The sequence below is a fragment of the Lynx rufus genome, unplaced genomic scaffold (assembly GCF_022079265.1).
Source record: "Lynx rufus isolate CCGP_SWC_20201006 ecotype Redwood Valley unplaced genomic scaffold, mLynRuf1.p SCAF_23, whole genome shotgun sequence".
Taxonomy (NCBI): domain Eukaryota; kingdom Metazoa; phylum Chordata; class Mammalia; order Carnivora; family Felidae; genus Lynx; species Lynx rufus.
This window is the reverse complement of record NW_025814838.1, coordinates 1774768-1802722: the sequence shown is the minus strand read 5'-3', so window position 1 is coordinate 1802722 and position 27955 is coordinate 1774768. Positions and strand designations below refer to the sequence as shown.

General features: G+C 54.1%; 2 protein-coding genes across 4 annotated transcripts; both read right to left on the bottom strand.

Moving 5' to 3' along the window:
• Positions 1-1611: 1611 nt before the first annotated feature.
• Positions 1612-25442, bottom strand: MVP (major vault protein). Of its 3 annotated transcripts, none has more exons than XM_047087677.1 (15): positions 25354-25442; positions 18598-18730; positions 18215-18410; positions 10310-10433; positions 10078-10209; positions 9748-9842; positions 9213-9449; positions 7360-7641; positions 6282-6526; positions 5949-6146; positions 4718-5104; positions 3544-3660; positions 3262-3388; positions 2572-2760; positions 1612-1874 (listed from the first exon to the last, which is right to left on the bottom strand). In XM_047087677.1, exons 2-15 carry the CDS (start codon positions 18720-18722, stop codon positions 1656-1658), a joined length of 2673 nt encoding a protein of 890 aa, XP_046943633.1. In that variant the 5' UTR covers positions 18723-18730; positions 25354-25442; the 3' UTR covers positions 1612-1655. The 3 variants fall into 3 exon arrangements, with proteins under 3 accessions (XP_046943633.1, XP_046943632.1, XP_046943631.1); XM_047087676.1 differs by lacking the exon at positions 25354-25442 and adding an exon at positions 24785-24873; XM_047087675.1 differs by lacking the exon at positions 25354-25442 and adding an exon at positions 24753-24841.
• Positions 23624-27878, bottom strand: PAGR1 (PAXIP1 associated glutamate rich protein 1). Its single transcript, XM_047087683.1, has 3 exons — positions 27070-27878; positions 26800-26882; positions 23624-25693 (listed from the first exon to the last, which is right to left on the bottom strand). Exons 1-3 carry the CDS (start codon positions 27549-27551, stop codon positions 25494-25496), a joined length of 765 nt encoding a protein of 254 aa, XP_046943639.1. The 5' UTR covers positions 27552-27878; the 3' UTR covers positions 23624-25493.
• Between the last annotated feature and the right edge of the window lie 77 nt (positions 27879-27955).

Below are 27955 nucleotides of genomic sequence, written 5' to 3'. Positions count from 1 at the left end.
TGTTGAGGGGGTGGTCAAGGTCACTGAAGGAATGGTTTTTGGAAGGCGAGGGTGAGGCAGCAGTTGTTGGTGGCAGAAGTGGGATGGTCATTAGTAAAGACAAGCAGAGGGACGGCCATAGGAGCCGGTTGCTGAGGGGTAGGAACGTACCCACCTCGCCTGCTGTCACCCATCCCCAGAGGCCCTTGGCCATAAGCTGTGCTAACATAGCATGTAAAGCTCTTCAGCTGGTACCAGGCACATGTTAACTTCATTACCTCTCTCAAGGGACAATATAGGACAGTTAGAAGGAAGCTGGGCTGGAGGGGCCAATTCACTTGCCTGTCCCGTCAACTCTGAGCCAGCTCCACCAAGTGCTGTGGGCTCAGCAGTCAGCCCCTGGCCTCAAGCTCAGACTTGAGTGGAGCCACTGGCCACACAAATGCACCTCAACTCGGAAAGAGACCAGGCTCGTAGGGTCAGCCCTCAGTGCACGAAGAGGAAGAAGGCCCTAACCAAGCATCAGCCCTGTTCAGGAGGAGAATTCCTGGGCTCTTTCACGGACAGAGGAGATCAGAGAAGTTGCCTTCCTCAGTTATACCGAAAGTAAACCCAAGCTTGTCTCTCCCCAGGATCTTTTTACTTAGTTATCAACCTAGTACCTACGGCTCTACCTGGGCAAAGGGCTGGTGCAGCCTCCTCTGTGCAGCCAAATTCGATCACGCCTGATCTTTCCTTCAGAAAGGGCTCTGCACTGGTTGCAAATTTGATCACGCCTGGATCCTTCCCCCAGAAAGAGCTCTGCACTGGTTGCGGGGGAGGGTGGAAAGAGGGAACTCCTCCCTCGATGCTTGGGAAGAGCCCATATCAGAAGCCCAGAAAGGCATTCCAGTTCCTGTGGCCCCTGGGCAGGATCCTGACATCCCATCTGAGAGGGACAAGTGCACAGGCCTGCCGGCTATGCGGTAGGACCAGCAGGTGGTGCCAGAGAGAGAGAGAGTCTCCCAAGTGCTGGGAGGCGGGGGAGGGGATGCAGGGGTGGATGCACCTGCGGCCTGAGGGCTAGATTCCAAAACCCGCCCAGCCTGCAGTTTCCTGGAGGAATTAGCAGTGAGGAGAGACGTTGCTAGTGCAGGAGCCATCCCAGGGAGGCTGCCTAGGCGGGGGGCCCCATTCTCTCCCCTGTGGTATCAGCTCCCCCACCTGGGGTCTAAGGGAGCTGACCACCAAAGACAGTCCGACTAGTTGACTAGCCATGGCGCCTGGGTGGCTCAGTTGGTGAAGCCTCCGACTTCAGCTCAGATCATATCTCCCGGTTCACGGGTTCGAGCCCCACGTCGGGCTCTGTGCTGACAGCTCAAAGCCTGGAGCCCGCTTGGTTTCTGTGTCTCCCTCTCTCTCTGCCCCTCCCCTGCTCGCGCTCTATCTCTCTCACTCTCAAAGACAAACAAACATCAAAAAAAAAAAAAAAAGTGCGACTAGTAAGACTTTAGGGTCACATTCCCATCAGCGTGACTGTTCCCTGCCTCAGTTTCCTCTCCACCTCACAGGCGAGGATAGTCTCTAGTAGCTACCTTGAGATTTCAGGGGTATCCACAATGCTCCCTTGTGACAGAGACTTGAGGCCCAAGGTTAGAATGCCCAGAAATGTTTAATTTGTCAGTTGCAGCACGGCGCTAAGGGACAACATGGTTGTCTCCAAGAGACTGAGGGGCAGGAGGGGACCGGAGAAGCAAGCCCTCTTGGGGGCTGGGCATGCCGGCTGCCTTTTTGGTTGGGGGCTGGGCCTCCGACCCCAGCCCCAGGAGACCCAAGGCTGTGTTGAAGAGGTTGATGGGGGTGGAACCATCGGTGATGAGTGTTGATTTCAGGCCCAGGCTCTGGAGCAGTTTCACCTTGAGGAGCAAGAGGGAAGAGTCAGGCCCCTGTTCCTTTTCTTGTCTCCTTGGCCACCACCCACACTTATGGGACTCTGCAGCTGTCACCCGAGCCATCCTCCTAGGATTAGTCGGGGACAATAAGCGAGGTGTATCGGGGAGACTGAAGGTTTCACCGGGGCTTAGAAGGCCTGAAAGACCCGGCCCCACTGTAGCTGCTTCCAGAAGCTCACCGTTCCACCCTCGGTCGCGGCCATTCAGTCCTTTCTGTTCCTTAAACGCACTGAGTTCTGTTGTCCTTGTGTCTTTGCACATGGAGCCTCTCCCAGGAAGCTCCCGTCAACTCTACATAGGCCTCAAGTATCCCCTCCTCCGAGGGACTCTCCCTAAACCAGCCAGCATCCCTGGCTCGACTTCCTTCAAAGCACTTGCCACGGACTGGGGTTCCACTTGATGACCATCCGCCCCAGGGGCTGCAGCTCCCTGCCGAAGCTAGCACAGTGCCTGACAGAGGCCACCGTGCACAAGTGCTACAGGCCGGGACACGGGGACAGTTCCACCTCCTCTCCTCTCCGCCCCCAGCATCATCTTTCCAGATACGTCTGCCCCAGCTCTGCCTTCTTGGTTTCAAATATGGTCCCAACACACACATACACACACACACACACACACACACACACACGCACACGCACACCAGCCCCCTCCCCACTCTGACCTGCATCTCTGGCCCAGCCACAGCAAGGTCCCTGATGGTGCTGGGGCCCAGGGCCTCTGTCATCTGCTTGAACTTCTTCACCTCCACCTCCGCCAGCTGCTGGGCCTTGCTCACCTCCAGCTCCAGCTGGGCCCGGGCATAGACCAATTCTAGTTCTCGTACTTTCCGTACCCGTTGGAGCTCAGCCTCCTGGAAGGGGGTGGGGGGAGAGAACGCAGGATTGTGTGGCCCCTGGGAACTGTCCCAGCAAGCCAGAGGGAACAGAGGCCAAAGGGATGGAACTGTAAACGGATAGTCAATTCGGGGTGACTCCTGGCCAGGCTGCCTTGTAGCTGGGAGTCCTCAATCCAAGCCTTGGTTCTGCCATCTGTAAAATGGAGACAGTACCTGCCGCCTGAATGGGACTTCAGGCATTAAATAAGACCGTGTGTGTAAGACACGTGCAGCACTTTGCACAAAGCTGGCCAACGTGTGAGTGCACATTACACAGAAGACAGAGGTCATCATGCCAGGAGGGGAAAGGTGGTTAAGTGAATAGACACAGGGCAAAGGACTTTATAAACCACGGAGTATTTAAATAGGGCTTTGCATCGGGACACCTGGTCTCCCACTCCTCTCCAGGGCTGCAGTGATGGGGCCTCTTCCAGACCCCCGGGGCCGCACCCTTCCACAGGCATCGCCCCCACTCACCGTCTCAATGGCCAAGGCCTCGGCTTTCAACTTGGCCTGTAGCACGGAGCCTTCTCCCTCGATGCGCAGGGCCTCAGCGCGGGACTCGGCCTCCGCCTTGGCGGTCCCCGTGCTCTCCACGGCAGTGCTGGAGGGGCGGCGGGGGTCAGGGGACGCCAGGAGGAAGCCCAGCCCTGCCCTCCTCCACCCTCACTTCTGAGCAGCAGAAGTCACACTCGTCTCGGTCCCTCCACCAGCTGCTTTCCAAGACCGGGCCCTCTTTTCCTCTGGTTCTCAACCCACCTCAGAGCCTCCAGCTCCAAGAGTTCGCGGCGAGCCTTTTCAGCTTCGGACTGGTCCAAGATCTTCTGCCTCTCAAGCCGGCCGCGGGCTTCTTGCTCAAGTCTCTGAGCCTCGTGCCTGGACGGGAGAGGGGACTGGGAAGATGCTGGCCATCTTCCAAGATGCGAGCCAGCTCTCCAAGGGCAGGGACCGCCAGTCTGCTGGGGGTGCCCGCGGGAAGCACTCAACGTGCCAACGGAAGAACGGCGTGCGCGCTGACAGCCTGGCACGATTGCAGGCGCAGGGGAAGGGACGGACTGGTGACCCGAGGCCCCCGCTTCCACACAGCCCACCCTCCAGTGGGGAGAAACAAAGGGACGTGGTTGATTTCGGACAATGACAAGTTCCCTGCAAGTGGGTGATGGGACACCAAGCAGAGCGGGTGCTGCCTCAGTTGGGGCAGAAAGAACTGGGCTCTGCGAGGAGGCGAGCTTCGGGCTGAGGCCCGAGGAGGAGGCCGGCTGAAGCACTCTAGGCGAAGAGCATTCTGGCCGGAGGGAACAGCCAGCGCAGAGGGCCCGAAGCGGGGAGCCCGGCTGTGCATCTGAGGGGCAGAAAGGAGCTGGTGGGATTGGAGCACGTGAGCCTGGGAGAGGCTGGAAGGTGAGGTGGGGGAGGTAGGCCTGGATCCCCGGTGCCTGGAAGGACCACGGGACAAGTTTGCGTTCTAGCACAAGCAAGGTGAGAAGCCACAGGAGGGGGATGGCACCTAGTCATACTTTTTTTTTTTTTTTTTTGAGAGAGAGAGAGAGAGAGAGAAAGAGAGAGAGAGAGAGAGGGAGAAGTCAGGAAGGGGCAGAGAGAGGAGACACGGAATCCAAAGCAGGCTCCAGGCTCCGAGCTGTCAGCACAGAGTCCGACGCAGGGCTCGAACTCACAGACCGCGAGATCATGCCCTGAGCCGAAGTCAGACGCTTAACCAGCTGAGCCACCCGGGCGCCCTGTCCTAGTCGTATTCTTAAGTGGGCCATGCCATCTGCTAAGGGTGAACGCAGGCCGACCGTAGGCGGGGCCGGGGGAAGGGCACCTTGTTACCCAGGTCGTGGCAGTGGGCCGAGGTGAGGACTCTGGAGAGGTCTGGCCCGCAGTGGGCACTGTGGGCAGTGGGGAAGCCCTGCCCCCAGGCCTCACTCACTTGGCAGCTGCCTCCTGGGAGTTGGTGGTGATCTCAATGGCCAGCTGGACGCTGCGCTGTAAGGCGTCCCGGGTCCTCTGGTCCACGGGCTCCACCGACTGCACGTCCACGCTGCTGACCACCAACCCGTTTTGGGGGAAGACGGCCCGGTCCCGGGGCTGGAGCAGAGCCCTGCCGTCGAGCCCCTTGGTTTCTGGGGTCTCAAAGCCAAAGACAGCAGTGCGAATAATGCGGGCAGAATTCTTATGGAAGTCATCGAAGGTGACGGAGGCCACGGCCCCCCGCACCCGGGACGCGATGGCCTTGCAGGCGTCACCCACGAAGTCAGGCACTGAGAAGAGCTTGGCTGTCTCCTGTGGGTCCTTCCGGTCCCTCAGCTCAAAGTGCCTGTGAACAGAGAGGCCCAGAACAGGGAAGCCATCTTCCTCCAGGAAACGGCAACTCTCGTCTTTGAAAAGGACTCCGACCCCCACCCCCCGTCACTGGCCAGGGTCTCCCACGACAGAGAACGAGAATTGCTACCCACCATGGGCCCAGGTGAGATGCCATCTTATTCTCCCAGCCACCCTAGGAGGTGGGGATGAGCACTATCCCCTTTTACAGATGAGGAAAGAGAGGCCCAGAGAGGTTAAGTGACAGGCCCAAAGTCACATCATATGTGGCAAGCCAGAAAGGTGAACTCAGGCAGCGTGGCTCCAGGGTCTATGCTCTTAGCGACCATGCTGCATTCCCTCCCCCCACCCCCCAGAGAGGTCAGCGCCCCCGTCTGCCCCTGTCACAGTCCTGGCCACTCCGCCCAGAGGTGGGTGTGGTGGGGCACAGCGACCGACCGTATGGGACTCCCCTCCCCCGACTCCGGTCGCTGCCATTTGAGCTCTAACTACGTACAGGGCACTGTTCCAATTCTCACCGCATCCCTTCGACCGCCCCGTGAGGCTGACGGTTGTCACTCTCATTTTACAGATTGGGAAATGGAGGAAAGCACCGAGTCACTGGCCTAGGTCCACAGCTAGCAAACGGCAAGGCCGGGACCCAGGCAGCGAGCCCCAGAGCCTGTGCTTGGGGACATCTGCCCACTCGCACTGGGTGTGTCCAACCGACATTTTCATGACCTTGCAGTTATGTGGTTGGCTGAACGTGAGCCCAGCGCTGCGGGACCCAGGGCTCTACCTCCTGGCTCCCCCACCCCGGGCCGTGCCAGCACCCCAGCCGAGCCCTCCCCACCCCTCACCAGTTGTAGGCGAGCTGCAGCTGCAGCCTGGCATGGTCTGCTGTTTCGATGGTGATGACGTCTGTGAAGAAGTCAGGCCCGAGCAGCAGGCAGAGAGCGCGGCGGGCGTGGGGACGCTTGGGCCTCCCGGCCGAGAGGGACAACACGGTGAACTGCTCCTCGGGACCCAGTGACACCAGCTCGGGCCCAAAGACCACACTGCAGAGGGAGCCGGGAGTCAGACACACGGAGAACCCCTCCCGCCTCGTCCCCCTCGCCCCCCCGTGGCCCTTCCTGCCTCCCCCCTCCCCCCCCAGTAGCCTCCCCAACTGCTCCCCCCCCATGGCCCCTCACCGAGCTCTCTTCTCTCTGTAGTCATACACCTGCACGGCAGCGTTGTGAGGGACCCGGTAGCTGACCACGCGGGTCTTGTTCCGGAGAGGGGAGGGCTGGGGGGTCTTGGGCATCTCCTTCACACCCCTGTCTGCCAGCGGGTCCTGCCCCTTGTTCAGCAGATCCTCCACCCCAGGAGGTAGCTCTTTCTCCCACAGGACTTCGTCCTGGGTCAGCATGTAGGTGCTTCCAATCACAGCTCGTACCTTGAGAGAGAATGGGGAGGGACGTCACCTGGGAAGGGAAGGGGGAAGGACCCAGCCAGCAGCCCGGTGGGGGGGGGGGGGTAGGGTAGCGTGGCGGTGTGGCCAAACATGGTCTCTGGAACGAGGCTGTATTCAGATGCACCGGGGGCTAGCTCCGTCGTCTTGGGCGCACCCCTGCTTTGGTTCCTCATCCGCACAGGGTTGAGGAATGAATGACATCTCAGATGTCTAGTGCTGAGAACTTGGCACGTGGTAAGGGCTTCAGAGGATTTCTTCTGGAACTTTCCTTCTGGGGGCAGCTTGGAGGGCATCGGAGGGACAGATGCCATCAATCCTAGGACCTAGGTAACATTCGCTAACACTTCCTAGGATTCTGAGCTCTACTTTCAGGTTGGCGTCTTAGAGAAAGAGGTTGGAGATGTGGTCCTAGGTCAGACCAAGGTCAAGGCTTCAGATTAGGGCGGGGGGGGGGGCAGTTGGCAAAGAGGAAAAATTCCACCTGGATAAGGGGATGGGGGAGGAATTTGGTTCTTGCTGTTCCCAGGCCACTCCCCAGTTAGATCTTTATGCTGGGGCCAGTTCTGCAGTGGAGACAGAGTCCCCGTCCTTAAACCTGGCTCATGTTCTCCCTGGGGAGCTTCTCAAGTTTGCACTTCGCTATTTACGACAAAGGGAAGGCAGATACTCCACAGAATGCCGGCCTGCTCGGATGCCACCACCAAGGCTGTCGAAGTCTCCTCCCCCATCTCCACCACGCGCCTGTCCCCGTCAGCCCCGAGCAGGCCACCACCGTGGCCGCACAACAGTAAGGGTGCCCATCCCTCAGCTGTTACCCTTCCAGTCTTGACATCCTGCACGTAGATGCCCTCATTCTCGTCCAGAGGGATGGCCTGACGTTCTTCCACCACCTCTACCTTGGCAGAGGGCACGTACTCCAGGGGCCCGCGGATGAGCCAGTTGTCCCCAGCCTGGTGGGAGACCTTCTCCTCCTCTTCTCCCTCCTCCAGGGGTTGCAGGGCCCTCAGCAGCAGCCCCTGCTGCTCTGACAGCACATATATATCCTGGATGCCTCGCTCCAGCCTCTCTCCAGGCTGGAGGAAAAAAGACTTCTCGCCCTAGCGGAAAGACATGGGGTTAGAAGCGGTTGCCACCCGGAGTCGTGACTGCCTCTGATAGCGCCTCTTTTGGTTCCTGTGGCCACAGGCTTGTGATGAGGACAGGAGCCCCAAAAGACCCTCCTGACGTTCCCACTGTAATACAGCGAAGCATTATCGGGACCATGAGGCTCTAGACAAATGCCCACAGGTCTCGTCCGGTCAAACCGCCCTTGATAAATCCTGTAAATCGTCAGGACCTGGACCCTCACAAGCTCAACCGTTAAGAATAAACCTCTTGGAGGGCCTGGGTGGCTCAGTCGCTAAAGCGTCCAACGCGCTTTTTTTTTTTTTAATTCATTTTTGGGAGAGATAGAGCATGAGTGGGGGAGGGGCAGAGAGAGAGGGAGACACAGAATCCCAAGCAGGCTCCAGGCTCCGAGCTGTCAGCACAGAGCCCGACGCGGGGCTCGAACTCACAAACTGCGAGATCATGACCTGAGCTACAATCAGATGCCCAACTGACTGAGCCACCTAAGTACCCCGTAAGTGTCCAACTCTTGATTTCAGCTCAGGTCGTGATCTCAAGGTCATGGGATCAAGCCCCACAGCGGGCTCCGCACTAAGCGTGGAGGCTGCTTGGGATCCTCTCTCTCTCCTCTCTCTCTGCCCCTCCCCCCCAAAACTACATTTTAAAAAGTAAAATAAATGGAATTAAACAATTCCAAGTGCTAGCTGAAATACTAATGTAGTTTTTTTTAATGTTTATTTGTTTTTGAGAGAGAGAGAGACAGAACGTGAGTGAGGGAGGGGCAGAGAGAGGGAGACACAGAATCCGAAGCAGGCTCCAGGCTCTGAGCTGTCAGCACAGAGCCCGATGTGGGGCTCAAAGTCACGAGCTGTGAGATCACAACCTGAACTGAAGTCGGACGCTCAGCCGACTGAGCCACCCAGGCGCCCTGAATGCTGATCATTAGCACACGAGCATCCGTACATGCTTATTTCCTTTTATAGCTGAAGGATATTCCATTGTGTGGATATGCCTCAATTTGTGATCTGTTCATCCACTGCTAGACATTTGGGCTATTTCGGGAAGTAAAATGTTACAGGAACACAGAGGCACTCGTTCATTTACAAGCTGTCTATGCTTTTGCTCCACCAGTACAGTGGAATGTGCTCCCAAAGCCCAAAGTATCTACGATCTGGCCCTTTACAGAAAAGGGTGTCGATCCCTGATAGTCCCATGTATAGTTAAGAGAGGGGTGAGGTGGGGTGGGGAGAAGCATAAACCAAGAGGTTTGTTTTATGCAAGATGACAAGGTTTCCAGAACAGCAGGCACGGATGGGACCCGGGAGGTGCTCCCAGAAGAAACTGTGTGGAAACTGAGGTTGGGGGCCACCAGGGAGATCAGGGGGACTCTGTCTCAAAAGACAGAACTAGACGTGCAAGGACACAGAGGGAGCCGGAACAAGCTTGGTGCTTCTAGAACATGTACCTGGGGTGGGAGGAGGGAAGGAAGAGGTCCGAGGGCCTCCAGTCAAGGGCATTCGCCCTCCCAGAGCAGAGCTCCAGGTGAAATGGAGGCACTCACCTTGACCACACGCTTCTGCCCCAGCTGGTTCTTGCCATCCGGTCCCACTGGGTCGAGAATCACACAGTAGTTGCGGGGGCCCAAGGTGGTGATGGGCACGACCCCCAGCACCTCCTCGTAGACATCTGGCACGTGGGCCTCCGTGTCCTGCACGGTCACCAGCCACTCCTCCCCCGTGCGACGGGTCACTCCTCTCAAGTCTCGGAAGTTCTGCCGAGCCCGGAGGTGCAGGGCCGTCTGTAGGACAAGAGGTCGGGGTGTTTGGGGAAACCGATCTCCAAGTTCCTCAGGGGACCTGGGAACCCCACTGGCCACTAAGTGCTTCCAGGCCTGACCGCCAGTCTCCACCAACCCAGGAGGGCATTTTAACCCTCTCAGAGGACTCAGGATACCCCTCAGGTATCTGACCTCTGCAGTTTTCTTTTAGTGGCCTTAGAAATATTGCTTCTCTTTCACGTTCATGTCCTCTGCCACTATTCTCTGCCACTCAGAGTGATCCCTACCCCTGGGTCCCTTAACCCCCCAGAGCACAGACCTTTTCTGTGAGGATCACGGCGTCCACCAAATCCAGAACCTCCTCAAACACTCCCGGGAGATATGCCCCCACGGAACGCACCAGCCATTCTTCCCCTGGGTCGGGTGAAGGGTGGGGGTTGGGGGGAGGGAGAAGCCATGTCAACATGACAACAGGGTCAGGGGAGAGCCCGCACAGGGGGGGTTAGGGAAAGCAGCAGTGGGCAGCCCCCAAAAGCTCATAAGAGAGATCCCAGGGAAATACTTCCTCCCAGGCTGCTAGTGGCCATCCCCAACCCTGCGGGCAGAGCACGGCCTGTCCGCCCCCATCAGCACCCCTTATCGACCCCACCTGTCACCCTCTCCTTGCCGTCCCGGTCCCAGCACTCCTTGCGGGCCCTCAGCCGCAGGGCCTGGTTCTGCCTGATGACCGTGGCCTGGATAATCTCCAGGACCTCCACCTCCTTCTGGGGGATATATGTGCCTGGGGAGGGGAGAAGAGGCTGGAGGTGAGCAGGTATCAGAGCTATAGTGGAAAGGCCAGGAGCCTCTGACCCGGGCTCCGGCCAACGGAAGGAACTTACCAGGTCCTTCAAATAGCCACTCATCTCCTGCCACCACCTTCTCTCCATTCTTATCCTCAAAATCCAGCAACGCCTTAAGATGGAGGGCAGTGTTGGGCATAACCACCTGCAGTGGAGTGATGTCCTGACAAGGGAAGAAGGGAGGTCATGGGACATCCTGTAAGTACTGTGACTCCAGGAGTCACGCCCAATACCTTGGAGGTCAGAGTCCGCAGCACCCACCTTTATAGGTCCCCCCAAAAGCCACCAAGTGGAATGTACAAGGTAGGGGTAGTCCCAAAGCCATCTGACCTGAAGAACTAAAACAGCTGACCGAGCAAGAGGAAGCCACTACCAATGAGCCAAGAACACGCGATCCTCTGTAGGAAGTGCTTAGAAGCGGTTCTGAATTAGAAACCTAGGCTGGGAAACTGGGACACACCACAAGGCCTAGTATGCCCCGGGAAAGTGCAGAAAGTAAGGAAGTGGGAAGCCTGGACGGCTGTAACAGGCATGCTTTGGCACGTGGCTTTGTCATCAGGGTCGCTTCACGGTCACAAGATGGCCACCGTGCTCCAGCCATCACGTCTCTTTTCATCAGGAAGGGGGACCTGGCAACAAGCATCCAAACCTTTTAGAAGTTTGTAGAAAGGTTTCTAAGAGTAGAACTTCACTTGGTCTTTGATCTGAGGGAGGCAGGAAAGGAGAGAAAGAGGCTCAGAGAGGCTGGAAGAGATATGCCCAAGGTCACACAACTAGTGATGAACGGGATCCGGACTTGAACCTCAGTCTTTAGTGAAGCTTAGCTGCCTGCCGCTCCTTTCGCTGACCAGAGTGACCCAGCGCGGAAAGGTCGAGCAGCTCTACTCTCTCCCCGCTGACCACACACTGGGTTGGAGGCAGGCGAGCCCTTCCTTGTGCATCTTCAATGGGCACAGCACCTGGCTGATTGTGGTAGGGGCAGGCCACACACACACACACACACACACACACCCATCTTCCTGGATTGGAAGTGTCCAGCAGGTGATTAGACAGATACAGACCCCTGTCTCCAAGCACACCGTGGACAGTGTCAAGGGACAGAGGTTGCAGAAACCTAGGGCACATCAGGAAAAGCCCTCTGGGAGTGGCATTTGAGCAGGGGCTCAAAGGAAGAGCTGGCTTTTGATAGAAAGGTGCAGGAAGAGGAGAAAGTGAGATTTCTGGAAGGAGCGTGGGGGGTTTTCACCTCCCACATCTACTCTATCATCATTTTCTCCCTGTTCCGCTGAAAGCTACATCTGCCTTTATCGCTGCCATTCCCCTCACCTAAGTCACCATCTCTTGCCTGGATAATGGAAAGATCTTCCTAATCTGTCTCCTGGCGGCCACCCTGGTCTCCTTCCTGTCTGTCCCCCACGCCACTGCAGGCTTCCAGCTCAGGTGACTAGGTACCCAGTAGTATCGCCACATAAGATGGGGAATGCGGGAGGAGAGCAGATTTGGGGGGAAGGGAAAGTGTCGGGTTTGGATGTCCAGTAGGAAGTGGCAGTGGGACATCCAGGAGAGAGCCTCCCACAGGCAGCTAGGGGCTCACAGGTCGGCAGCTCCCAGCGACGGTACAGGGGTGGATGTCTAACATAGACGAAGTGGTCAAGGCCACGAGAGCATGAGAGGGCTCACAGGAGGTTCAGGACAGAATCTGAAGGCAGAGGGCAGGAGAGGAGAGGGAGACATCGAAGAAGATGGAAAGAGATATCCACAGAGTAAAACAGGAAGATAAGTTTTAGCGGGGGGCCGGGTGGAGGGGAAAAAAAGACAAGTTGTTTTTTTTTTAAGTGTTTATTTTGAGAGAGAGAGAGAGAGTGAGCAAGGGAGGGGCAGAGAGAGACGGAGACAGAGAATCTCAAGCAGGATCCACGCCCTTAGCACAGAGCCCAATGCGGGGCTTGAACTAATGAACCATGAGATCGTGAGCTGAGCCAAAATAAAATATCAGACACTCAACCAAGGGAGCCACTCCAAAAAGACAAGTTTTAATAACAGGGCAGGTCAACAATGATTGTGGCTAAGAAGACCCGTGAGACACAGAATGTCCACCCAGGTTAGGAATTAGGAGTTGAGGGGCCTTGGAGCTTTGTGAAAGCGAGTTCAGTGGAGGTGGGGGGCGGGGGCAGGGGCCAGATGTAGGGGCTTGTGAGGAAATGGGGCAGAGGACATCAAGCAGTTATCAAAGGGTAAGTATGAAAGGAAAGCAGCAGCAGTAAATAGCTAGAAACTGGATTTATATATAGGGCCCTCATAAAAGTTCCTACTTTTAAATTTAAATTTCAGGGGCGCCTGGGTGGCTGAGTCGGTTGAGCGTCCGACTTCGGCTCAGGTCGTGATCCCGCGGTTTGTGGGTTCGAGCCCTGCGTCGGGCTTTGTGCTGACAGCTCGGAGCCTGGAGCCTGCTTCGGATTCTGTGTCTCCTTCTCTCTCTGCCCCTCCCCCACTTGTGGTCTCTCAAAAATAAATAAATGTAAAAAAATTTCACGTGCGTATCCTGGGACCCAGCAATTCTTAATAGTTTCTACTCTTAAAGAACAGGAAACACTATACGTGCCTGGTTGGCTTAAGTTGGTAGAACATGGAACTCGATCTCAGGGTTGTAAGTTCAAGCCCCAGGTTGGGTGCAGAGATTACTTAAAATCTTTCTTTCTTTTTTTTGTTTTTTTTTTTTACATTTATTTATTTATTTTTGAGAGAAAGAGCACAAGTGGGGAGGGGCAGAGAGAGAAGGAGACAGAATTCAAAGCAGGCTCCGGGCTCTCGAACTCAGAAACTGTGAGATCATGACCTGAGCCGAAGTTGGAGGCTTAACTGACTGAGCCACTCAGGCGCCCCTAAAAATAAAATCTTGAGAGGCCCTGATAGCCGGTTAAGCGTCCGACTTTGGCTCAGGTCATGATCTCACGGCTCCTGGGTTCGAGCCCCACATCGGGCTCTGTGCTGACAGCTCAGAGCCCAGGGCCTGCTTTAGATTCTGTGTCTCCCTCTCTTTCTCTGCTCCTCCCCCACTCACACTCTGTCTCTCAAGAATGAATAAACATTAAAAAAAATTTTTTAATTAAAAAAAATCTTGAAAAAATGTTTTTAAACACTCACACACACACACAAACAGCAAACAGGAACATGAACAAGGACACACAGACAAGGATACTTGTCGCAACACTGTTTTTCCTTATAAATCGGAAACACCATGAATGATACTCAACAGGAAAATGGCTGAGCTTTTAGCATCATCTGGAATTACATAGAACAAATGAGACTTATATAACAATATGCAGAAGCTCATTCAAAATACACTGGCAAGTGACAATGTGATAGCTTTATGCAAATAGGCTATAGTTGATATGATTTTTTTTTTTTTACACATACTGATGTTAATGCATAAACATATCTGGAAGCACAGACCCTGAATGGATGACAGTAGAGGGCTCTGGCGAATGGCGAGTAGAGATTGGGGGGCAGAAGTCACGAAGGACCTTACAGCCTTCTGGATGTATTCTTTAGAATGAAAGCTTCTGCAAGTAAGCCTTTAAGGGTAGAGAAGGATGGAAGAGACAGAGCATATTTATTGGCCAAGAGAAAGGCAGCAGTAGTGGGAAATTAAAGACAGAGAGGAAAGAGAAGCTCCAGGTGGGGTTACAGGTTAAGTGTTGGACTTCGGCTCAGGTCATGACCTCATTCATGTTCAGGACTTCGAGCCCCCCATCGGGTTCCACGCTGATGACGCAGCACCTGCTTGGGATTCTCTCTCTCCCTCTCTCAAAATAAATAAATAAAAAAGATAGAAGTATATAAACTTACCCAAGGAGGTGAAAGACCTGTACCCTGAAACTATAAGGCATTGATGAAAGAAATTAAAGGAGACACAAATGGAAAGACATTTTACGCTCATGGATTAGAAGAATATTGTTAAAACGTCCATACTGCCCAAAGCAATCTACAGATTTCATGAAATCCCTATCAAAATACCAACAGCATTTTTCAGAGAACTAGAACAATCCCAAAATCTGTATGGAACCATAAAAGACCCAGAATAACCAAAGCCATCTTGAAAAAGAAAAACAAAGCTGGAGGTAGCACTATTCCAGATTTCAAGTTCTATTACAAAGCTGTAGTGATCATGACAATATGGTCCTGGGGCAAAAATAAACATAGATCAATGGAACAGAATAGAAAGCTACAATTATATGGTCAATTAATCTTTGGTAAAGGAGGCAAGAGAATGCAATGGGAAAAAGTCTTTTCAACAAATGGTGCTGGGAAAACTGGACAGCTATATGCAAAAGAAAAAAAAAAAAAGCAACGGTACCGCTTTCTTACACCATACCCAAAAATTAACTGAAAATGGATTAAGGACCTGAATGTGAGACCCGAAACCATAAAAATCCTAGAAAGGAGCACAGACGGTAATGTCTCTGACATTGACCATAGCAACATGTTTCTAGGTATGGTCTCCTGACCAAGAGAGAGAAACCAAGAACAACCTATTGGGACTACATCAAAATAAAAAGCTTCTGCACAGCCAAGGAAATAACCGACAAAACTAAGACAACCTACAGAATGGGAGAAGACATATCCATAAAGGGTTAGAGTATCCAAAATATATAAAGAACTTACACAACTCAACATCAAAAAATAATCTAAATTAAAACGGACAGAAGACATGAATAGACACTTCCCCAAAGACATCCAGATGGCCAAAAGATACATGAAAAGATGCTCAACAGAACTCATTATCAGGGAAATGCAAATCAAAACCACAAGAAGATATCCCCTCACACCTGTCAGAATGGCCCAAATCAAAAACACATGAAACAATAAGAGTTGGCGAGGGTGTGGAGAAAAAAAGGAATCCTTGCGTACTGTTGGTGGGAATGCAAACTGGTGCAGCCACCGTGGAAACCAGTATGGAGGTTTCGCAAAAAATTCAAAATAGATCTACCCTACGATCCAGTCATCACCCTATGGGGTATTTACCCAAAGAATGTGAAAACACTAATTCGAAAGGATATATGCACCCCTTTGTGTATTGCAGCGTTATTTACAATAGCCAAATTGCGGAAGCCCAAGCATCCATCAACAGAAGAAAGGAGAAAGAAGATGTGGTATATACACACAATGGAATATTACGCAGCCATAACAATAATGAAATCTCGCCATTTGCAACAACATGGATGGAGCTGGAGAGCATAATGGGAAGCGAAGTAAGTTAGAGAAAGACATACCGTATGATTTCACTCATATGTGGAATTTAAGAAACAAGCGAATAAAGGGAAAAATAGACAAACCAAGAAACAGACTCTTAACTACAGAGGACAAACAAACTCTGTTACCAGAGGGGAGGTGGAGGGGGATGGGTGAACTAGGTGAAGGGGGTAAAGAGGACACTTATCCTGATGAGCACTGAGTAAGCATATGGCATTGTATGGCTCACCCAAGCCTAATACTGTAGGTTAATTACACTGGGATTAAAATAAAATAAAATTAAAAAGAGACACAGAAGGATAAGCCAGGTTCCCGGGGCCACCTGATGGAGGCCCCAACAGGTAGAAAGGAGATGAGCACAGATATAAAATAAGGGAAGGGGATGCAGACCCAGATCCTACCAGATGGCCTGGACTTCTAAGTATGTGGCGAAGTTAAGAGTGAGTGGGACACCCAGGTGGCTCAGTCAGTTAAGCATCTTACTCTTGATTTCGGCTCAGGTCATGATCTCATGGTTCGTGGGTTTGAGCCGAGCCCTGAGTCGGGCTCAGGGCTGACATCGTGGAGCCTGCTTGGGATTCCCTCTCTCCCTCGCTCTCCACCCCTCCCCCACTCATATGTGCTCTCTCTCAAAATAAATAAACTTTAAAGGGCTTCTTAAAGGGGCATCTCGGTGGCGCAATTGGTTGAGTGTCTAACTTTGGCTCAGGTCAGGATCTCGCCGTTCGTGAGTTCAAGCCCCACACTGGGCTGTCAGCACAGAGCTGGCTTCGGATCCTCTTTCCCTTTCTGTCTCCGCTCCTCCCCAACTCGTGCACATGCAGGCGCTCTCAACATTAAAAAAATTAAAATAAAATAAAATGTTGGGGCACCTGGGTGGTTCAGTCGGTTGAGCGTCTGACTTCGGCTCAGGTCATGATCTCACAGTTCGTGAGTTTGAGCCCCGCGTCGGGCTCTGTGCAGACAGTTCGGAGCCTGGAGCCTGCTTCGGATTCTGTGTCTCCCTCTCTCTCTCTGCCCCTGCCCAGCTTGCACTCTGTCTTTCCCTCTCTCAGAAATAAACATTAAAAAAAATAAATAAATAAAATAAAATAAAATAAAATAAAATAAAATGCTACTAAAAAATAGGATAGAAAATAGGAAGGGAGTGGAAAATGATAAATATTTAGAGGCATGCAGAAAAAAAGTGGAGAGAAAGCTGGTTAGGAAGGAAGAGAACCACTGAACAGAGCTGGTCTGGAAATGAGCCACTTGACCCATCAGCTACTTGTAATACTGTCATCTTTGTGGATCTGTCCCCATGGCCAGGAAGCCCCTCCTGGGTATGAGGACAGGAAGGACAGGTCGGGGTCACAGCAATCCAGGACCTGCTTTGGCCACAGGTCCTGCACATAAGAGACTGTTAAGATGACAACCTCCAGTTGGTGTAGGAAAGAGACCAGGAAGAGAATCTGAGGGACAGAAGACGGAATGAAAAGCCCTGAGGGGGGGCGCCTGGGTGGCGCAGTCGGCTAAGCGTCCGACTTCAGCCAGGTCACGATCTCGCCGTCCGTGAGTTCGAGCCCCGCGTCAGGCTCTGGGCTGATGGCTCAGAGCCTGGAGCCTGTTTCCGATTCTGTGTCTCCCTCTCTCTCTGCCCCTCCCCCGTTCATGCTCTGTCTCTCTCTGTCCCAAAAATAAATAAACGTTGAAAAAAAACCAAACTTTTAAAAAGAAAAGCCCTGAGGGGTCATGACAACTGAGGAGGCTGGGCTTGAGTTTCCAAGGTGGGGGAGGTGGGAGAATAACCAGGTCCCGGAGTGGACTGGCATCAGGAGGGGCTGCAGCAGAACAGAAGAGTTGAGGTCAAGAAGGCCAAGTCATTGACAAGGTCATCACAAGGACATTAGTGAGGCTCCCATGAGTCAGAAGGGGAGGGGGAGGGAGGCCCGAGGCAGGCACCTTCTCAGTGGAGACCGGAAGGGAAGAGGTGTGGGCAGAGAGGGTGGAAAAGGAACGGCTCCATGACATTGGGCTCCAAAGAGGGAGAGGCCCTGTCCTCCTGGCCTGGAGGATGTGGGGTTTGAGAGAATGAGCTGCTGTGGGCTGGGGAACCTAGGGAGCTTTCAACACTGCCCCCCCCCCCGCCCCCCCAACCACTCCCCACCCAGAGAGGGACTGAGCTGATCCGAGGTAGGACCTGGGTATGGGGGATTTTCAGGCCAGGGCCTGAGGGCCACGTAAACGAGGGCCAGGCCACAAGCGCAGGCCTGTGATGCCTTCCTGAGGAACAGTCACCAGTCCCCGAGCCCAAACTCATCTCGTCCACCATTGCGGTCACTGCCCAGCAGACTGGCACCGTTTGAGTCGGTATAATTGTTTAGCACCAGAGTGGTTGGGAGCTTCTAAACAATTCTAAACAATCGGCATAATTGTTTAGCACCAGAGTGGTCGGGAGCTTCTAGCAGGCTCCAGAGCCTGGAAGGTCAGGAGGGGAGATGGGCTGACAGCTCTCAAAGGAGGGGCGGGTCTGCTGTGGGCATGCGAGGAGGAAGGAAGGAAGCAGTAATTCTGTCCTTGGGGAGAACCTGCAAATGTTGTCCCCACCCCCTCCCACAGCCCCAGTTTGTTTTCCCTTCAGAAGGCAGCGCAGAGCCCTAGGACAAGGCGGCGGAACAGGCAGAATGATTATAGAGGAAGCAAGCCAGGTACCTTTTCCAGCACCTCCCCTGGGTACAGGGGGAAGGGGTCCTGGGCCAGCCGGATCTCTAGGTCAGCGTGGCGGAGCCGTACTTGCCCTGTGACGTCGAACAGCACCAAGCCCTGGGGATCCCGGGACACCGGGTTGGCCACTGTACAGTAGTGGCGTGGGGGGACAGTCACCATGCGCATGGGGGCAAACAGGACCCTGTAGGAGGGTGAGAAGCAGGGTGAGGACCTGGGGGACCGACCGTGTTCTCATTTCTGAAGGGGACAGTGAAGGGGAGAGAAAGCGTCACCCAACCCAGGGTCAATCCTGCCTGGGAACAGGAAGGAGATGGACGGTCACGCCAGCCAGACTAACAGGCACCCCACGGCACAGTCCCAACACCAACCTCTCATTGTCCTGCCGGATGTAAGTCTTTGGCCCGACCTCCACACGGGACACGTTGCTGTTCTGGTCCAGCACGTGGATGTAGTGGTATGGGGGGATGCGGATGATGGACTCTTCGGTTGCCATGGTGACTCCTGAGCCCAGGGCAGCAGGGGGACAGACAGGTGGGGAGAAGATCCAACAAGATGAGCACAGGGGCCGGCACGGGGCCAGCACGAGCCGGAGGACTGGCTGGAGATGGGGGAGTGGGCCTGTCCTCCTCCAGCTCGGATTATTTCACCCTTTTGAGCCCCACGCCGGCCGCTTCCTCTGTTCTCCCCACCCAGGGCACACAGCCCATCCAGACCTCATCCCTGCCGAGACCTGCTTGACACAATTAACCGCGGAAGCCCAGGTTGTTCTCTGCCTATTCCTTTCCCTCCCCAAGCTGCCTGCAGCACCGGAAGGGGCTTTAGATGAAGACTCTGGAGGTGCCGGAGGTGGCCTTCACCAGCAGAGCAGGAGCAGTGGCTGGGTGGCTCCCCGGCTCCTCCAGACACGGGCTTGTTTATTTCAGGGGATCCCGGGACCCAGCTGTATTGCAATGGTAGCCCGCAGCCTAAGAATATTTACGCTATCTTTGCACCCATGCCCCCCACACACATTTTAAGCAATCTGGGATGAACTGTTCAGACACGGGCCACCTCTCAAGGGAGGGATCCCTGGCGGAACTGGTGCTCCCATAGAGTCAGCTGGGTTGGAAACCCCAACCAAATCAGTCCTTTTCTCCCCAGTTCTCTCTGGTCTGTGGTCATTCTTGGTTTCCTGTGTTTGCAGGTAGGGGTGGGTGGGAAGGGAAAGGGAATGAACAAGTGCGTCTCTCACCCACCCCCATCCTACCTGCTTCTGAATCCTGGGTGGTTCAGGAAGGTCATGCCTCCTGCCTGAACCCCCATCCCTGCCTCCAGCAGGCCTTGGACTTTGGACGATACATCCCTTGGGGTCACACAGAGGGAACCAAGTTTATTAGACAACTCAAAGCCCTGCCCTCTGAGACTTTGGTCAGGACATTTTGAAGCCACCAGCAGAAAAGGAGGGACACTTCATCTGCCCCACCATTCAACTAACTTCTAACCTGAGAAGCGGAAGCGAGGATGGAGTGGCTTAGCGCAGGAGAAACAGGCTGAAGCCCCAAAATTGCAGAAGCCAGGGAAAGGCACAAGAATTCTACTTAACCTACACACTCTGTAAAATTTTTATTTATTTTTTTGCTTAGCAATTGTGAGTTTCCACAACCTCCTGATTCCTGCTTCTCTTGAAGAATTGGGAGCTACACCCTACATTTCCACCTAGCAAAACTGGCTAGAGTCAAGTCACAGCTGCTGCCTATAGATGTGACACCCCCCACCGCCCACGCCCGCCTGCCCCCTCCCCGCCAATCGTGCGCTTACCACAATCCCCACGTGCTGTCCCTGTTGTCTTCTACCTAGGCTGCTGCACTCCACGTCACCTGCCTGGCGCCTGCTTAAGTCTCTAACTCAGCATCATCTAGTGGAACCTTCTGTAATGATGGACATATTCTAAATCTGGATTCTTTGGACTGGTCACAGGCGGCTACTGAATACTTGCAATGTGACCAGGGGAACTGAGGAACTAAACATTAAATTTCCATCAAGGTGGCCAAATAAGGTTGGTCGGTCCCACATTACAGTGTACTTCCAAGTAGCTGAGTCCCAGGTAGGGACTATGGATCATTAGAGGCCACGCAGCAAATCAGTGGGATGAGAATCCCCATGGAATGCTTGGTCCTGTCCTTCTCTGGTGGCAGCCATGGGACAGTGGTTAGGGGCACAGATTCAGCCAGACTGCCCGGTCTTACGGTTCGGATTCCCTGCCTTGTACTGTTTCCTTAACATCTTACCTCATTTTGAAAGGTTACAGTTTTCACCTGTCTTCCTGGTACACTTTCTACATCAAAAGAATGTTCTGCTCTCTATCTTGCAACTTTGTATGGGATTTGACCTCGATACTTTTTTGTTGCTCTGGTTTATGTGAAGTTAACTCCCCGGGACTTGTAAGAGTGGCTTTTCTAACGTCAGGGCTCCCTCTTCTGTTGTTTTCAGGCAGTGTTTGAAAATACAGGGGCTGCCTTTCTGCTTTCCTTGATCTGTTCTCCTCCCCACTCTTATCTTGACCTTCTCTTTCCTTCCTCCCTACTGCCCAGTCTCTGCTGTGCTTCCCAAGTGGCTTCCTGAAGAAGCCCCCCGAAGAGCCCCCAGGAGCCGGAAGTACCTGCATCCCTTACTGGATGGGTTAACTTCAGACGAGTCCATTGCCCTCCCTATACCCGTTTCCCGGCCTGTACACTGTGAACGGATAGGGCATCTACCCGAGTTATGAGGACTGAGGTAATCGTAAAGTACTTGGAACAGAGCCCGACTCTTCAGAAGCACTATGTTACTTATTACTGAGGCAGGAATAGCCTGAGGCCCAGCTCCCTTAATCAGTTAGGGGATGTGGCCTAGCACCAGAGACCCCCTAACCCACCCGGCCTTAACCCCCCTTGCTGAGTGGTCAGAAAGCTGGCAAGTCTTGCGTCGCCCCAGCTGTGGGGCTAGAATGGCAGCAAAGAAGGGGCATCTGAAGGCTACGTGAAGCCTTTGCCAGGTTCTCTGCGGGGTAGAAGTCTGGCCAGGAAGCCAGATGGGGGAGAGGAAGGGCTAGGGCTATAAGCGGAGGTGTGGACAGGGCTCCGTGAGGCACCCCCTAGGGAAGATCTGAACTCTAGAAGGCCATGCAAGGGCTGGGAAGCAGGCCCCAGGAACAGCCTCCAATGACTCCTTTTTGGACAATCCCCCACTCCCTATGGCTGAGGCCTCTCCACCATCTGTCATCCCAGCTGGGCCCAGTCAGGGGGGCTGAGAGCCTCACCCAGCTCAGTGACTCAGCTGAGAATCATCCTTATAGCTGATCTGGCTGGGCTTCTGCCTCGTTCCAAAGCCAAGCCCTTGTTTCAGTACTGGGACCCTGTCTTATCCCCCCTGACTGCCCACTACCATACCCTAAAGCTGTGCCTTCCACCTAGACCCCCTGCTGTTCACCCCAGAACAGACTTTGCTCTTATCCTCTTGCTATCTGTAAAAAGAAGCCTCCACGTATGACCTCTCCAGGGAGCCAGGGAAACCACTTGACTCAGGCAGCTCGTTTGTGACAAGTCCCAGATTTACACTTTTGGGGTGTACCAGATGACATGGATAGTCAGAACATCGTCTTTCCAATAAAGCCCCTCAAAAAACAATGGTTAAGGATGATGTTGGCCTTTGGAAGGTCCTGCCTAGACCTTGGGGCTGGCCCTGGCACTCCAAATCCACTCATCCCCTCCCCTTCGGGGCCTGCTTCCAGGATCTGCCCCCTAGTCTGCTCTCTGCATACATGCCCAGCTTGGTCTGATCACACTTCCCCCAGATGTCATGAGCTTCCTGCAGGAATCCGTCAGCTGTTGCCCAAAGTCTCAGACACTGCACCACACCCACGAAGAAGGGGGGCGGGTAGTGGGTGGAAGGGCAGAGAACAAAACCTGTAGGCAGAAGCTGCTTCATCCGCTAGTTAAGACGCAGCTATAGACCAGTGTCTTGGCTCCAAAGGAAACTTACAAAAAGGAAACTTACACTACAGCAAAACTCAATGAGCCGCTCTGGTCACTACCTGTCAGATCTTCAGGGTCAACTGTGAGCGCCTGGCACAGTGATTCAAACAGATGTCTGAGTGACCAGCTTTATGGTGTACTGGTCTGTAGTGAGCGACATCGGCATCACCTGAAGCTTGTTAGTAAGGGGGCTTCTCAGGCCCCACTCGAGAGCTGCTGAATCAGCCGGCATTTTAACCAGATCCCTCGTGATTTGGGCACATATTAGAGTACCAGCAACTCCGGCCTCAAGCAGCCACTCTCAGTCCTGTCTGTACTTGAGAGTCACCTGGAGGTCTTCGAAAAGCACTGATCTCTGGGGATTCTGACCTCAGTGGCCTGAGGTGGGGTGCAGGCATGGCTAGATTTAGAATCTCTCCCACTGACCCTGATACACAGCAAAGATTGAGCTCTGTCAATCTGGGGCCACTTGCTAGCTCTGAGCCTTAGTCTCCTAGACCGAGAAATGGAAAGGAAGGACTATTACCTGGGCCTAAAGAGATTAGTGACTACAGGATGGCTCTAGGGCACAGGAGCTCAGAGGGTGGCTGGGAGGAGGGAGAATAAAATGAGCTCAGATTACAGACTGCTCAAGGGCAGGGCATGTCCTTCAGCCCGGTCCATGGCAGGTCCAAGGAGCCCCCAAGCAGACCTGAAGCTGGAGGGCAAGTCGGTGACTCAGCCTGCCACCATCCTCCCTATCAAGCTCAGGTTTAGGGAAATGTACAGGACGCTCAACATACACAGGGGCTCATCGTTGCCGTTTCCCCGTGTAAACATTCTAGTCTTTGGAGAATGCAAGAGTCACATTACTCAGGGACTGCTAAGAGGCTGTTTATTTACCAGCTTCCCAGTTTAGGGAGATTATTTCCTACTATAGGGGGACTAGAGTGGAAATTCAAGAATTTGTCTCCCACCAATCAGGTTTAAGAGCAGCTTTTTGGGAACTGTTCTTCCTAGGAAAGTGTTCTCTGAGCTCCAGCTCAACTACCTTGTGGGAGGAGGAGCAGCTTGGTGGCCTCACTGGGGACAGAACAGTTCTGCCAGCTCAGGATGCTCCTCGCCCTATCTTCACCCTACTTCCTGGATGCTGCCAATTAATGCCACTCAGTGAAGATGAAGGTTGTCCAGTTGAGAAGTGACCCAGGAACCAGGCTTCAGAACCCCTGATCTAGATCAATGTTTTCTAAACTTGCTCCATCACAGGAACCAGCTGAGAGTGTTGCTCCTGTTCATGCTGATTCCCAGGCCTCATCCAGCCCCACCGCACCAAAGTTTCCAGGAGACTCTAGAATGTGTGTCTTTGGCAAGAGTCCCCCAAACAACAGCTCCCGCTTATTAGGAACTTAAACTGTGCCAGGCATTGTGTTAAGGACCTTTAATTCATTCATTTAATCCTCACAAGAACCTAGATTAGTTAGCAACATCACTCAGGATCACGCAATGATCAAAGGACAGAGCCAGAACTCAGCCTGGGATCGCTGCTGCAGAGCTCCCAAACCAGGAAGCAGAGAACAAGAACTTAGGACCCGGGTGGGGCAGATTATTCTCTGGGAGACAGGGTCAATGGCACTTCACAGCCGAGCAATTTCTGCAAGGGGAGGGGGGTTGGGAACTCCTCCATCCAACAAGGAGGCCAGAGTCACCTTGCAGCCCTCAGGCTGTCCCTGGGCCATCCACTCAGGGTGGCTGCTCCAGAGAGCTGCTTCACCCAGAAAGCTTCACCCGGGGTCAGGCTGGGTGCCCTGTTTGCCAAGGGCAGAAACAGGCAGAAGTTTCTAGGGAGCCTCCTGACTGCACCCCATGTAACAGCCAGCTTTCCCCCCCTCACAACCCAGGGGACCACCCCGGCGGGAAACAGACAACACAGGGGACATCTGCCTCAGTTACCATCCCCCACCCCCATACTTCACTCCTGAGAGCCAGCTCTAAGATCCCCATAATCACAGACTGTCGGGTCCAAATGAGTTTCCTGTTTCTTGATTTCAGCCCCCACCCTTCCACCCCCCCCCTCCACAAAAGAGAAAATGAGAGAGCCTTGCTCAGCAACCCCCAAGCCTTCTAGAAGTCAAGCCTACCTTGAGATCGCTTTGCTAACCACCTCCCAAATGGCCTGCTAGGATCACGGTCAGCATAGCCTTAAGTGAGGCTATGGGAAATCCTCAACATTTGGCATAGATGAAGGATCTCAGTGTGTGGGGGGCGGGAATCACATTCTAAAAGCTCAGAGAGGACAGGCCAGAGCCGAAGTCCTTAGGAGGAAGAGGCAGAGGCCTACAGCAGGGACCCAGGGACCCAGGAGAGAGTGCGAATGGACCCAACTTGCCTCTGCCCTAACTTCTGATATGGGAGCCTGAAGTCAAGAGGCCTTCGATTTGGGGGGTGGAGGAGTGTTGGCAAGATAACAAGTTGATCTACGTTTACTTCAAAAGACAAAAAAAAAAAAATCCAGCAAGGAAAGCAAAACCTCCCACGGCCAAGCCTCTACCCACCTTCTTCCTCCTCCGGTTCAGAGATGTCTTACCTGCCCCGGCAGAAGCAAGGCCTTAGAAGGCAGGACGGGGCTAGGCGAGCCTTAAGGGACACAAGGTCCCACCAACTGTTTGGGGGCTTTGGGACCTGTACGAAGTACACCCAGAAGGAGTGCTGCCTGCCCCAGACCCCTCAGAGGGGGAAACTCCCAGGCCCAGCCCTAGGGATCACTTCCCGGCAGGGCAGGCACTCAGGGGTGGGGCCTGGCCATTTAAAGGGCCCTCGCAGCTGGTTCTCTCTTCCTCCTCTGGGCGGCTTCTACTGCAGCTGAAGGCACTGCAGCCTCTTGGCTCTCTCGCTGAGGTCCCACCTCAGAGCCAGCTGGCAGTGCTGGAATGAGACCGGGAAGGGTCAGAGGGGCAGGTGCTGAGTTCACCTCTGCCCCACGTGACTTTCATTTCCCAATCTGGCTGAATATGTTTCTGCCACCCCACAACTGTTTGGGCTCCTGCTGCAGCCCAGCCCCTAAGAGAAGATAACTTTGTGGTTTTTTATTTTAGATTCAGAAAAGTCAACCCAGGTTCTCCAAAGAGATGTTCACCAGAAAATGTAAATACACACGTGTCCTCCTTCTGGCAAGGTGCGGTGTTGGGAGCTTGGGAGTCTCTGTCCTCTTCCCCAGTGCCCTGGGTCAGGGAAGGAGGGCCCAGGTCCCAGGACGTGTACACCCTGCATCCTAAAGGTGGCGGAAGGAGCAGCAGTCAGTATTTCCGCTGCCGGGGGAAGAGAGTACTCCCTGAGGACCGGAGTGGGGGGCTGGTGGGGCTGGGGTCCTCGGAGTCCAGGCTGAAGAGGTCCCTGCCAGTGCGAAGGATCTGTTCCTCCAGCTTTTTGTGCCGCTTCATGTCTGAGAGGACCTTGTCCAGGCGAGCCTCCCGTTTCTGGCTCCGGGCTGAGCTCCCTAGAGAAAAGTAAGGTAAGAAATGTGGATGGGAAACAGTGTGCACCAGACCTGTCCGGATGTTAATTAATTACTTGCGGAGCTCATTAAACATAGAGAATTCCAGACCTCTGTCATGGAGGTTCTGAGGTTTAGGGCTCGGCCTCAGACGGGGTAAGCAGTGAAGGTCTGAACCACGAGAAGGGGCCAGTAATGTGCAGACCAGGGAAGGGTATCCAGGCAGGGGAAGGACAAGTACAAAGGCCCCAGGCAGGAGCAGGGAGGCCTGTTCAAAGAAGAGTATAGAAAGCTGGGGGAGGAGACTGAAAGATGTGCTCAAAGAATCGACTCACAGGCCAAAGTCATGAGGAGTGGCTTGGATCTCTTAGTTTAAATGGAAATGTCCTTGGAAGCCTTGGTGACCCAGGGAGTGGCAGAGTTGGGGGTGGGGGGGGGCAGGGGAGGGGAGTTGCAGTGTATGGATTCTCTCTTGACATGCTCTTTACTCCAGTGATGGAATCCTTTGGAGAATTTTAAACAGAGTAGTGACGTGATTTATATTTTAATAGGATCGTTCTAGTTGCTGAGAATGGAAGCAGGGAGACCAGTTAGGAGCCACTGCAAATATCCAGGCAAGAGAAATAATGGCTTGGATGTGGGTGTGGTATTGGAGGCGGAGAGTAGCAGATGAACTTGGAAACATGGAGGTAGAGAGCTAACAGAACTTGCTGCTGGCTTGAATGTTGGGGTAAGAGAAATCAAGAATGGCTCTAAGGGTAAATTCTAGGAAGGCACATGGTAAATTGGGTCAGATTAGGAGATGTACTCGGTAGTAGAGGGATGAGGATCTAGATAATAATGAATTACCAGAAAGACCTGAACTTTTAGGGAGACAGAGATAAAAGGAATGGGGACCATTATAGAATTATTCGTGAAAGTTTTGTAAAGGAAGATAAGGTATCTATCCAAGCCGGAAGGAGGGCACCACTGGGTGAAATGCTCATTCCTGCAGCTACAAGTTGTGTAGCAACCAAGGCACCAAGCATAGGCCTCTTTTAAGCAGTCACTTTTTAGGTCAGTGGGAGTAGAGGCTCTTCATCCCACCCCCCCACCCCCCTTGTCTGTACCTGGGGTGCGTCTCCGGTCAATCAGGGAGTCCTTTGGTGTCATTGGCTCATCATCAAAGTCAAATTCTGTAGGCATGTGTGGTCTGGGAGAGGTGGACAGAGGGTGAAGGGTGAGGGTGGTCTCCCCAAATACCCCACCCTGCCGGTCTCCCCCCCCCCCCCTTCTGTGCCAACACTTTCCATGCTCCAGGGTCCCACCTCCCCTCCCAATTTCCTCCGGGCATCAAAGGAAGCAAGCCCCAGGAACAAGGTGTAAGGGTGTGCCCTCACTTTTCCTCTTCCTCCTCTTTGGGCTCAGGCTCCTCATCGGATCTCTCCTCTTCACTCTGGGCCTCAGGTGTCGGTGGCCGGCGGGGCAGGATCTCAGCCCGAAGCTCCAGGGTACCGTGGGCAGCCAGAAGTTCATAGAGCCGCTGGATTTCGGAGGGGGGAGGCATCCAGGCCTGCCCATCCGCGGGCAGCTCCATCTCCTCATCACTGCAGGGCACGTACCAGTCTTCGGATTCTCCCTTGGCCTGCTCTTCCCCGTCAGCACTGGGGGCTTCTCCCTGCACCTCCTCAGCCCCGGACCCCTCATGCTCCGTCTCCTCCCGGCCTCCTTCCCCCTCTTCTTCGGCTTTATTGGCCGAAGCAGAGGGGCCTCCGGTATCCTCCACGGCCAGAGCTTGGAGGCCAGAGGTCACTTCCCCTTCTTCAGACAGAGGCGCCGCCGTGGTGGCCGAAATGTCTCCATGACCCCGAACAAGGGACATAGGCTACTAGGGGAGGGGCCTTGCGATGATAGGGGATGCAGGAGTAGTAAGCCGGGGGGGGGGGGGGGGAGGGGGCGCTGGAGGGGGGGGGCCTCCCGTCCCCCTCCCCCAAGGGATTGGGCTGCCCAGGAGTTTAGGAATTGTCTCTGCAACCAATCAGGCTCCAACAATGGTCCCTGCGACGAGACCGCCGGTTCCCAAGAGGGGGCGCTGAGTCCCCTCCGAGGACCCCGCCCCACGGATCCAGATCCGGTACTGCAAGATTCCCAGGGATCACCGGAACCACTTTCGGGGCCAGAGAGGGGCGGAGCCGCTCTTTACGCCTTCACACCGCCCCTCTCCACACCTGGATCCGACGCCCTCTCCCCACACCTCGCAGTTCCGCCACTTCAGCCGCCGTACGC

Coding starts and splice junctions, on each gene's coding strand:
- PAGR1 (XM_047087683.1), bottom strand. CDS start 27,551: ATGTCCCTTGTTCGGGGTCATGGAGACATTTCGGCCACCACGGCGGCG. Junction 26,883..27,069: donor AAAGAGGAGGAAGAGGAAAA/GTGAGGGCACAC, acceptor CACCTCTCCCAG/ACCACACATGCCTACAGAAT. Junction 25,694..26,799: donor TGACCGGAGACGCACCCCAG/GTACAGACAAGG, acceptor ACTTTTCTCTAG/GGAGCTCAGCCCGGAGCCAG.
- MVP (XM_047087677.1), bottom strand. CDS start 18,722: ATGGCAACCGAAGAGTCCATCATCCGCATCCCCCCATACCACTACATC. Junction 18,411..18,597: donor ATCCGGCAGGACAATGAGAG/GTTGGTGTTGGG, acceptor ACCCTCCTACAG/GGTCCTGTTTGCCCCCATGC. Junction 9,843..10,077: donor CGGCAAGGAGAGGGTGACAG/GTGGGGTCGATA, acceptor CACCCGACCCAG/GGGAAGAATGGCTGGTGCGT.